The 12,567-nt window shown below is 40.3% G+C and overlaps 1 protein-coding gene and 1 non-coding gene across 2 annotated transcripts; both read right to left on the bottom strand.

Annotated features, from left to right (window-relative positions):
- Positions 1-3,469: 3,469 nt before the first annotated feature.
- On the bottom strand, positions 3,470-3,542 carry TRNAK-CUU. The gene has a single exon. It is a non-coding gene; the product is annotated as a tRNA-Lys (tRNA).
- Positions 3,543-4,075: 533 nt separating this feature from the next.
- On the bottom strand, positions 4,076-8,553 carry LOC104441851 (very-long-chain aldehyde decarbonylase GL1-10). Its single transcript, XM_010055096.3, has 5 exons — positions 8,127-8,553; positions 7,214-7,536; positions 5,016-5,163; positions 4,898-4,930; positions 4,076-4,552 (listed from the first exon to the last, which is right to left on the bottom strand). Exons 1-5 carry the CDS (start codon positions 8,454-8,456, stop codon positions 4,502-4,504), a joined length of 885 nt encoding a protein of 294 aa, XP_010053398.1. The 5' UTR covers positions 8,457-8,553; the 3' UTR covers positions 4,076-4,501.
- Positions 8,554-12,567: the final 4,014 nt, after the last annotated feature.

The following is a 12,567-nucleotide window of genomic DNA, read 5'->3' as shown; positions in this document are numbered from 1 at the left end:
GCATACATTGAGAATAAGAGTGATCAAGCTTTTCTGAAGGTTTCGAAGGATGATCTGGGAAAGAAAAGAAAAAGGAAGCGAGAAAGGAGAAGCTCAATTCACTTCACATATTGCATTTCCTCCATATGTCTTAAAAAAAAAACCTTAAACTATATGATGGGAAAAAAGTATGCACGCGTATGGACCAAAGTTCGGGATAAAATGAAATTCCTAGGACATTAGAAACTAGGAAAGCTCGGGAAAATGGGTCACAAAAGGAATTTATTCTAAGGAGTTGTTCAAGTAATAAACATATTTGTCCTCCTCAGTTAAGACGGGTTTGAATTACCATATATGCACATTCTTGTAGGGTCTACCTCAGAAGAATAGGTCTATATATCTCTAGTAATTATATGGTATATATGGTATGGAGGGCCTGTCGTAACAGATCTGGGATTAGTCCGGTGCTCCAAATTTAGAAAGAATGACTCTGAGAAGAGATTACCTTATGGTCTTGAACCGGCTCGGGAATTCATTGTTGGCTTACTTTATGTTTTGCTTGCATACAGTTCAAGCTCGTTCATCACGAACCCACGTCGCCCACGAACGTTGTCCTTCGGGTCGGGTATGAAAGTGGGCACAAATTCGGCTATATTCAATCCCAAGCTTTCCACCTTCAAGTCACATCGTTCTTATGAGTACCTTCCTCTGACTTTTTTTGGCTTGTGCTAAACATCAGATCTACTTGAGCAACTTTCCATTGTTCGAACATGAAGTGCGACCTAGAAATTCATACAACTCGAAATTCAAGCAATCTAGAGGATAGCTATTATATAACCAGAATTTCCATTATCCGTCAAGTCGAAAATAGTCCAAGGGACATTTTTTTCCCTGCATGATCAATGCTGTGTGGTGTTATTTATTATATATATGAGGAAATGGTGGGATTGAATTGCTTGAGGCTGCCGAAACCAACGAGAAGCTACACGGTTGGGAGGACAAAAGTACATTAGTTAGCTATTAGCTGTTGCTTATTATCCCTTTAAAAGAGATGCTCCTAACCTTGTCTTTGTCCTCAAGCAATACCCTTTTGATTTGCCATAGTTAATACAACCGCCCGCCCCCAAAAGATCAACCATCTCTCTCACTCACTCTTCTCTCTCTTTAAACTCAACACTCGCATTTATTAGGAGGTGATCTATCTCCGGTACATAATCTATGCAACCCTTTTGTTTTCCACATATGTCATGCGTGGAATAAGAATTTCAAGGAGCTAGGGTTTCGAAACTCGGTGTTCGGAGAGATTTCTATTTTGGGAGCAAGCATCATCAAAGTGAAGCAAGGAAACACGTAATATACTATAGATTGTATGTGTCACCCATTCACCTATCAAGTGTCACTTGTCTGACTCTTTATCTTTGCAAACAGAAGCAACTGAAAATTGAAAATATGTGACTTTTGGAGGAGGGGAGAGGGAATTTAAAGAATAATGGATAAAGGTAAACCTAGAGCACATAATAATCCTGTGAATTAAAGTAAGTAGCATTCAATACCAACCCAAAATCTTGGTAAACCATAAAGAGCCTTTTTGACCTACTCGATTTCAAAATATTCAAATGGTGGGTGCTAGGCATATCTCGAGTTCGTATTTGTGCCTTCACATAAGGCACGCTGTTAAGATTTGCTTCGTTTGTACTCGATCATCGGCACAACCCGTCCTTAATAGAAGCTATCAATTATCGAAATACTCGAAAGTTCTACATCCTCGCTTTTTTCCGATCAAATGTTCACACTAGGTCCAATCACAGTGCCCATGTGGGGCAGAGTAAAGGCCCTTGCCAATCTCATATGAGTCATCCAAGGAAAATAACTTTTCCTAATTAAGTAAAAGAACAAGATCGTATATTAAATTCATTGTATCTCAATCGAATTGATAGTAGGTCGTACGAGACGATTAGTCTTTTTGGATTCATGCTATCTTCAAAGCATCAATATCGTCTAGAAGGCAGATCATGCTATTCGTATTAGCAGCAATAAGATAATTTTCGCCAAACATCTTGAAAAAACTGTACAAAATATATAAATCTCCCTCTTCTTTTTCCATAGTACAAGCAACTTCCATTTGTCTTGGGCTGCTTGTCCCAACGCCCTTTTTGCAGATCGCACACATACAATGAAATCAGGGTCGGGCAACGGTGGGTGGCCGGGCCCATTAGGGGCTTGGGCTAGGGAGATAACCGTCGGACGGCCGCCGCCCAAGGCGCACGGTGGCGGCAATCGGAGAATCCCGAATTTTCCTTTTCCGGTTTATTCTACGAACTATCGAAGAAAATCCCTCAAAGTAAAAAATACGTCCAAGGAATAATGACCATGACTTTATGCTATTTAACGCTCCTTTAGAAAAAGTAGGGGGGAAAAAGTGGGGGAAAGAGGAAATATTAGCCGTCGGTGGATTAAAGAGAAAAAAAACCCTCAGCCCAAAAAAAAAAAGAAAAACAGGTGGTCATAATTTAGATCAAAAGTCCCATAATTGCTGACCCCACGTTTGGTGGAGAATATTAGCGAGGGCCTCTTCCTTCCCTTTTTCAATTTTTTTTATATTCAATTATTACATGTATTTTCCCACCTAGGAAATCACCTCGGATTTTTTAAACTTTAATTGGTCGACCGAGGGGAGCCTGAAATTTTAGCTCTCCGTCAGCATCAAGACCGTGTCTGGACTTTTCCTCGTGGAAAAAAGAGCGTGGACGCTGTATTTCGGCTTATATGACGATATTGCCCCCAATCATGAGTTCATCTGGAGAGCACAGTGTCGAATTTTGGCCTCTTTTTTTTTTTTTTTTCCAGGGATTTTTACACTCTTGATTCTTTCGATGATTGGTTCGAGTCGCGAGCTGAGTCGAGCCATCAAACGAGGGGAAGGAATCGGGGATAGGTACGTGGCTTTAATGTCGAGTCAACCAAACACCTGAGTCTAGGCGGCGAAGACTTTTCAAAGCGCGAGAGAGGGGGCGCTTTCAAAATTATGGTTGCATCTGGGCAGTACAATGCGCGAGCCAATTTGAACGGATGAGGTAATTGTGTGTGGGGGGCACATCTTGGGTGGAGCTTACCCCTCTCGGTCCTCCTAGCACGAGAAAGGAAATAGCATATTTCCTCGGCAGCATCTAGTTTTTTACTAGGTCAGTGCCAAAGATACCGGGCCCGGCCCGGCCCGGCCCATGATCTATCGGGTCAAGTCCCTAGAACTTGGTCGTGCTCGAGGGAATTAGGAAGCAAGAAATTCCAGTCGGAATGACAAAATAGAGAGTGTAAACAGAAAAACCCCCTAGGAAATGTCACATGATGATGGTTAAGAAAAGGACAATTGACTGAAAATGGGAATGCTGGCATGAACATGTTGGGCTTGGCCCTAATTGGAAAGTGGAAGCCCAAGCAAAAAGGCTGATTCTAATATATTGGGTTGGAAAAAATATTAAAAAGGGAGAGACGCCCACCGTGGGGCTCGAACCCACGACCACAAGGTTAAGAGCCTTGCGCTCTACCGACTGAGCTAGACGGGCTGCTTGGCAAGTGTCGTCTTAGCCAGATTTTGACTTGACTGTGTCTAAATTAAGTGCGAAAGCGAAACGACGACAGCGATGATTTCAAAAGATATGGACGTGATTCCTCGGACCAAAGACATAGGAACCGGTCGTCCACCCATCCTTTTCAACAGCGAAATGACAGCCCGCGACCACCTGTTCGGCCTTCTCCTACTCAGCTTCGCTTTCAATTCCTGCATTTTGACACGTTTCCTTCGGCTAGTGCAGGACCTTTATTCTTTATCCTCACAAAGATCCCCCACTAACTTTCGATTTTGTTGGTTGACATTCTGATCAGGCAAAAAGACCTCCTTGCATCGAACCCATAGATGGACTAGCACAATTAACAGGTCGAAAGTTCAAGTCGCTCATCGGGATCTTTGTTTTCGATCATTTCGCCAGTACATTTGTTGCATCTTTTTGCATAAACAGAAAGACAATCCATCTCACCTTTAGTCCACAAAGCTTTACCATCCATATGGATTAGAAGTTGCCCGCAACACAATACAGGCTCATCAAAACACGGGATTGTCTTTTTATTTAGAGGCTGTACATCGAGGAAGACAGGAAAGGAAAGGGGGGGCATAACCTCGTGTATTCACGAGAAGCAGAATTCGCGTGCACGAGGGCCAAAATTCCGAGCCTGAAGTAACAACGATGCCCTTAATGAAAACCGTTTCTGTTCCTTAATGTCAGACAGAAACTCAAGTCTTCTTCAGTCCCCAGATAGTTTGGCATCCCCTCTCGAAGCTTACCCAATAATAAACACATTTTTTAAGACACAGACCAAGTTAATCACCACCTAAACCATGATTGGCTCTACTTATAGCCGGATTCGCATGAGATGCTGGCTCAACTGCAGTAGTCTTGGGAAAATGATAAGCGGTCAACGCGATAAGGGACCACCACCAAAGAACGAATACAGCGGTTCCTCTAAGCTATTCAGCTTTAAGATCTCGAGTAGAATCGCCACTTCTCAATTCCTCCATCTGATCCAGAAAAAGAAAAGATAAGTACAAAAAACATGATACAGGAAAGGTTAGAGATGCATTTGCTCGATTGATTAAGCAAATTCCGGCAGAAGATGAGGGATGCCAAAAGGATTTAAAAGAAATTTACGTAGATCTAAATAATAGCTCTATTTTGAGTGTCATATGATACAATCTTTTGGTAGCTAATAATCTGAGGGCTTCAAAGCAATGGATCACTTACCACTTGCCAAAATACCAGGTAATATCTACCCCTAATGTCCAGATGTACTTATGTATACTTCACGAAGATGATATTATTGCCGAAGATAAAGCTATTGAAGAAGCAGCAAATAAGTGTTTTACCTTCGCGAGGAGTTTCTTCTGATACCGATAGCCCTGGCGAACATGACAGAATTGAAATCAGCAAATCAATCATTTAACAGACAGCACAACAGGTATTACCAAACCACAAATGCTTCACCTTATCACTTCCATAAATGAAGTCACAATAGGTAAACACTGAAGCAAAGTTGCTGTGACTTAAACCGCCCACATAGTGATGGTAATCATGATATTCTGCGCCACCATAGAATGGAATGTACTTCGTAAGACTCCAAGGCAATTCGTACCTGTGCAACAGGATATTAGCCAAATTAAGCACTAAGGGTATCATGAAAAATTCAATTCAGACAATAGAACCATGAATTAGAGTGGTTATTGGCCAGTGCTCCTCACTGAAGAACTCAGGGACACAAAAAGTTACAATGAAATTTGTTTTCTGCATTGCAGTCAAATGTCTCCAATGATCAGAGAAATTTCCATGCAGGGTTAAATTAAATATGGAAACCCTTATTTGACAGTCTCCTGTAATGAGATAAAGGTATAGCTAAATTCATCGGTGCATAAAATCTTAATTCGTAAGAGACGTAGTTTAACTGCGTGTGGGAGAGAGAGACAGAGAGACAGAGAGAGAGAGAGCAGCAATTATCTTACGACCTACCATCATAAACCTTTTATGCTGTTTACAATACTAGAACAATCTAATCTGCGCATGAAGTTCCACATCCACTAAAAATTGCACGGAAGACCAAAAAGGTATGAGCAAAATAAAAGAAAATAACTCATACATGGCATTCATAGTTTAGAGGTTAAAATATAGCAAATGTCAGGAAGATCTTCACTGACTACATAACTTCTCTAAAGCTCTACTCAAGCAACATCCCAGATGTCCCACCAAAGGTCAATAATCAGACAAGTGGATGCATTTACCCAAAAAAGAACACATACACACAATTTCAGAGACAATATCTTTATCAAATGGCAACATGCAGATGAGTAACACTTGGACCTTATTCATGATTCAGCAAGAAAAAGGCAGCAATCAGATAGCAAAACCTCTTTATGGCAAAAATAGAAAATATAAGCAAATCAGTTATTCTTATGCACCATTCAAGTTCAACATACAAGACCTTGCTAGATTTCACGAAAAGCTTGTCTACCTTTGTACTAATACTTTTTCTTTAAGAATAAAAAGAAACTTATGAGGCAACTAGTTTTAAGAAATATGGCCTGAATTTCAGAACATTTCACAAGGAGAGCATTGAGCAGATGCTTGCTCTGATTTGGACACATTCTAGTGCATATAGCTCATATTGCTCGAGATGTATAATACTACAAGTCATTGAAGAATGGCCACTAGGTATGCCGTCAGAGAATGTGTCACTTAAGGCTAATCCTGAACTTGGTGCTCAATCTCTTTCGCTCATACTCATCAAGTATACCAGACTTCAACATCATGACATACAGTTTTCGAATGGACCAAGCTTTGGCAAATGGACAGATGATCATGTTCCCTCACGCTAACATTTCTTTAGAGTGGAAATCCACCTGTAGAACATCCATAGACTACATCCTTTCTTTTCTCTAAGTTACCATTTCTTCATCCTTACCTGCAACTTATAGTTCTATACAACTACTTTAAAGCTTTTCCAGTAACCTATCCAACGTCACACAGAAGCTGCACTAATAAAGCATGAACGATGCGATATTAAAAATATTCCAAACTCACCGAAAGCAAGGGAACCAAATTATTACATAATCAGCTAGGTTAGATCTAAAACAGAGAGTTTAAAAAAAGAGCTCTTAGGAGGCAAAAGGAGCTCAACATTCCCAGTAGAATTTCACGGTGGCAATTTTGACACAACACAAAGAACATGATTAGAGCCTAAATAAATTTATTTAGAGAAACTAGAATTTGACACCACACGAACACGAATAACTAGAAAACTGCTATGAGTTGAGACTTGGAGACTTTTTTACTTGTGTCCCCATTTAATGGAAACAATTTATTGTGGTGTCGGTCCAAAGTCACTATTTCAATAACAACAAGGTTAGAGTACTGCGACGTGAATCGCAAAGCCTACCAAAAGAGACGTGTCGATATCATTTTCCAACAATTAAAGGCTGCCTACGTGGGAAGATTCCCCAAATCTAACCACTTCAGTGAGAATTCTTGTAAAATCAAGAAAGGGACCCAAGGACTTTCAAAGTTGTCATCATTCCGTCCCACTTGTTCATATCTTTATCACGTTATAAAGAAAACTGACCAGCAAAAGATTAAAAAGACAACCCGTGAAAGCGCAATGATTATAGTGAAATGGCCTAGAAAAGGATGGGTACCCGCTGTGAGTATCGATGGCCTCAATCTGCCGCAAAGCAATCCACAACCACAACGTGATCATGTGCCCAGGAACAATCGCAGGCCCAAGAAAAGAAGGAATCCCCAGGATTAGAACCTCAGCCCAGTGCGCGTATGGCGCCGCAAAACCGATCGGAGCGCTGTACTCGTGGTGAACGCTGTGGATCTTTTCATACCCCCATTTGCAGTGCAACAATCTGTGCAACCAGTAGTTGGTGTAGTCTTCAATCAAGAAATAGACCAGGAGCTGCGCCAGAATCTCCCACAATGATGGCAATGGCAATCCCGTCGTGATCCCAACCATCTATACATACACAAAAGAGAATAAAAAAATTCATTTTGCAACGTATTGACGATCAAGAACATCTCAATCTGTGCGTACGCCCAGCGTAGAGATCGAACACCGATCCGCGATTACACGAACTCGGCGCTCGGAGTATCCATCGATACTGATTACGACATAGAAAGTCAGAGCAAATGATAAAAAAAAATGGTCAGAAATCTTGAAAATGTCCAAATAAAATCAGACGCGGGTGACATAACATGAAAATGCCTGGCCAAATGCAACTGCAAGGAAAATAAAAGGAGCAAAAATTTCTCAGAAATGAACCACCCACGAATGTCAGCGAAGAGGCAGGCGGCGTAAATACTGCATGTCAGACAAATCAATCGCATCATACGGATAAAGTCAAAATTTTGAAAATCAGGGCAAGCGACGATCGCCTTTGCGGCCAAAATGCGACGATATCCGCAATAGTAACGATCGGAATCCAGATTTCTACAATGCCACGTAAATCACGCCCAATCCCCCCAACCAATCCAACTCCCAGAAACGAAGCCTCACGGAAGCACGCCCGGCGGGCTACCGCGAGGCCGGGGGGAAAGCCCCCTCACCTTGACGGCCGGGTACGAGACGAGCTGCAAAGGGGCGACGACGAGGAAGAACATCTTCATGACGTCCTTGTAGCACTTGAGGATCTCGGCGGGGGAGAGGCGGACCTTGGGCTGGATCTTGAAGCGGTCGGCGGCGGCGGGGCGGGCGAGGTCGAGGAGCACGGTGGGGAGCGGGGCGAGGGTGAAGACGAGGAAGAGGAAGAGGAGGTTGTGGCCGTAGAGGAAGTAATCGGACTTGGCGGCGGAGTAGTCGAACCAGAGCGACTCGGCGTACGTGAGGCCCCGGCCGAGCGCCGCCTCGGCCTCCGCGGTCGTCCGGTAGGGCAGCATTGCTTCGCCGGAGGAGGCACGGCCGAGGCGGCGCGGCGGCGGCGGCGGCGGCGGCGGAGGCGGAGGGAGGGAGGGAGGGGTGGAGAGAGAGAGGAGGAGGAGAGGCGCGAGGAGGTGGTCGCTAGAAATGGAAATGGAGGGGCGGAAGTGGAATTTGATGAGCTGGCGGGTCGTGCGGGAGTTTTTTTTTAATGGGGGCTTACGCCACGGGGTCGCACAGCAAATACGGACAAGGTCCTCCGTCCGATTTCTCCTTTTTTTTTTTCCTTTTTTTTTATGTCGCTGTTCAGATTATCTCGACAGTGCGTTTGACGGTTAATATAAAATTTTATTCTACCCCTACTTTTAGTGCTTATTTAATACGGGGTAAAGTTAGACATATCCCATAAAAATAGTGAGATAAAGGTAGATAGAGATTTTAATATTCACAGTAAAAAAGTTAAAACTTAATATTATTTGTTATTTATATATTTAGATTTAATTATATCTTACAATATAAATTCAATATACTTATTTATTACATGTTTCATATATTTTAGTATTTTAGGTATATTAGCACAATTTACTATTTTTTTGGTCAAAAGTACAGTGTACTATTTAATAAAATTTAACTAGAGAATAATGGAAGGGGAAGAAAGAAATAAAGAAAGAAATTATTTTAAAAGAGAGGAAAATAACATAAAATAAAGCAAATAAGGTAACAGTGTCACAAGAGACTTTTATTATCTTTATTTGTGAAACTTTTGCTTTATTTATACTAATATGTCGATTATACTAAATAATGTACATGAGATTGTGTGAATATATGTAACTTTATTATATAATTATCAAACAATGAATAAAATATAACAAAATCCTTATATTTCATATCTCATTATATATAGTCCTATTATAATTAGAAATCCAAACAACGAAACATCATCATAGATATTTGTGAAAAATGAATAATTTAAAATCTAGAACGTTTTGATCTAATACAATTGAGTCCTTTCAATGACAATCTATCCATTTTTACCAACGTCACATGACAAGAATCCAGCGTGATGCTTCTTTTCACATTTTTTTTTTTAAATAAGACAATGATGTGGAGCTATGTTAAAAAAAAAAGTAAAAACAAAAATTCAAACATAAGAAAAGAGAACCCAAAATAAAGAAGGAATGAAAGAGAGAAAAATAGAGAATGATACTGGTTTGGGTCCTTCAGTCGTGGTCTCATCAAGTTACTAGGCAATCTTTGCAAGCCCTCGTGCAGTGGTGGCTAGCAATTTTAGCTAACATGGTCAACTAGCATCCATCCAACGTGGGCTTGTGAACATGGGGGCAACGTGAGAGGGCGGGCCATGTTGCTTTGTATTTGGCCTATTTGGAAAGTAGGGGCACATCAACGTCACATCCGTGTCACTCGTGTTCAAATATATTGGAAAACATCGCATGGACCTTTCAATCATGCTACAATTGGCAAATTTGACTCACACGTCATTGAAAAGATTTTAGCACATTAGATCGAATAAACGTTTAAGATTCAATTCCATTTAGATAAAACGTTTAGGAATTTTAGTATAATTTTCTGATATTTAATTGTACTTTATACAACTTTATTCTCTCGAAAAGGGTTCATGACCTTTGCTGTTATACCTAGAGCGTGCTAAGTACTTCTAAAACAGCAAAAACGGTAAGTGTTTGGAATTTTTTTTGTATGATCTCATTTGATTTGATCGGATTAGAATATAAATCTTAAGAATTAAGAATTGAGATGTCGTAGTTTTCTAATTGCCACTACAGCGTAATGGTAGGTGACAAGGCATTTTCACCTTCTTCAAGACAACATTATAGATACCTCTCTCTCTCCGAATCCCATAATTATAGCTGAGGCAGAAAAAGGGAAAAGAAATTGAATGACAAGCTTTGCTTATAAATCAACGCGTTAACTCCAAAAGTCCTTATAAGGATTGATATTGTCAAGGTGCGGACGTCGTTTGAATTTTTATGGTGAAATTTAGGGGGTTTTTGCTCGTGATTTTGCCAGAAAGGTCTCTTAAGTCGCTTCGCCTAACTTTGAATTTTGCATCTCCTGCTGCGCCTTTCGAATCAAAAGAGTCGAAGCCTCCATAACAACTCGCCCTGGCATGACGTGAATCAGTAAGCACCTGCCCAGAATAATCTACATAGTTACATTATGTTGTAGACGATCAAGCGATGGTTTTCATACTCGAGCATGCAATACAAACACAATCTAAGAAGAAGGGTCCGGTCATGCGAATCGATAGCCGCGAAATTTGCTCTTTTGTGGAGTTACGATGTGAAAACTATTACAATAATCAAATATTAAACACGTATTTGTTTAATAACTTAAACTTTTAGAATAAATTATTGTGGTTCCACCAAAATATTACATGGTATCAAATTTAGAGATTCTAACTTTAATTTTTTCAAGCCCCATCTAAGAGTAATGGCGAATGTTAGAATAATTAAATATTAAATCATATTTTCGTCTAACAATTTAAGTTTTTAGAATAATTAAAAATAATCTATTCCATCAAAATCTTACACACTCTCGTGAATCTAGTCTCGTGAGATCTCTGACAAATCTTGTTAATTGGACAAAAGAATACAGCACTTGAGATGCTGTCATCAATTTGAGGGAATCTTCTGGAATCAGATCAATAATTGGTGTAATTAACTACTATTAAAAAAATAAAAAATCAGAAATATTAGATGAGTGAATCTCCGGCTTTATCCAAATTTTTGCACAGATCTCTTTCGCCCGATAAAGCACGCTTCGATTTTTTTAGTTTTTTTGGCAGGGAGTCTGGTGGACTCTTCTAGCAAAGTACCGATGAAGAACAGAGGTGTGAGGGTGCACGGCGTTGAATTCTTTAAAGGAGGACAACGACAAAACTTCTTCGATCGGACGTGGTCCGCGCGGCCCCAACGGATCTCATGAACTTAGAATAATGGTGAAGTATACTAAAACTCTGTCCAAAGAATAAGTTAATTGATGTCCGGACACTAAATAAGTGTCAAATTTACTACAACACTTGTGCCAAACCATGGCGGCCTCAGCATGAAAGAAAGCAAAGTGAAGCAAGAAGCGAAGAAGTTCAGGGAGAAACTTTTTGTATTTCTTCATTTGTATTCAATGTATAGATCTCAGTAATTAAAGACAAGATGTACATAAAGAAAAGGCAATGAAATATTCTACAAATCAATCTAATATCTCAATCTAATCCCTAATTGATTTAGTACACAATTATAATCAAATCGGATTCTCAGCATATCTTCCGGATACTCGAGCATATCTTCCAACACTCACCCTCAAGCTGGTAAGTTATAGATATCCAAGACGCCTAACTTACTTAACAGATATGCGTGTTGTCTTTGACATAGAGATTTGGTGAAGATATCTGTAGGTTGTTCAACGGTCCCAATTTCTCTTGTCTCGATTATCCCTTCTTGACTTCTCTCTCGAGTAAAGTAACAATCCATTTCTATATGCTTAGTTCTTTCGTGTACTATGGGATTTGCTGCAAGTTTGAGGGCCGCATCATAATCATAAAATAACTTTGTTTGCCCTTTCAGTTGTATTCCAAGGTCACCAAGCAAACCTTGTTTCATACAATCTCACATGTAGTTTTTTCCATGGCTCAATATTCTGCTTCGGCTGAAGACAATGAAACCGTTGCCTGCTTTTTGGTTTTCCATGAAAGAAGAGATTCTCCCAGTTTAATGCAAAAACCAGTAATAGATCTTCGACTCATGGGGCAAGTTGCATAATCCACATCACAATATGCCGTCATTTCCATGTTGCATCTTCTAGATAAAAGTATTTCGAGTCCTAGACATTTCTTCAAATACTTTACAACCTTCAAATCAGCATTCATGTGAGATTCCTTAGGACTATGCATGAATTGAATGAGAGTTTGCACCGCATATGATATATCAAGCCTGGTCATAGTCAGATATATGATTTTTCCAATGAGCTTCTGATAACTCGTTAGATGTTTGAGTACGGGATCATCATCCTGAGATATTCCTCCAACACAATCTGCTACAGTTAATTTGGTGTTATGCTCGATTGGAATAACTGCTGGCTTGCATCTTGATAAACCGG

Source organism: Eucalyptus grandis, chromosome 4 (assembly GCF_016545825.1).
Source record: "Eucalyptus grandis isolate ANBG69807.140 chromosome 4, ASM1654582v1, whole genome shotgun sequence".
Taxonomy (NCBI): Eukaryota; Viridiplantae; Streptophyta; class Magnoliopsida; order Myrtales; family Myrtaceae; genus Eucalyptus; species Eucalyptus grandis.
This window is presented reverse-complemented; position numbering and strand designations above follow the sequence as displayed.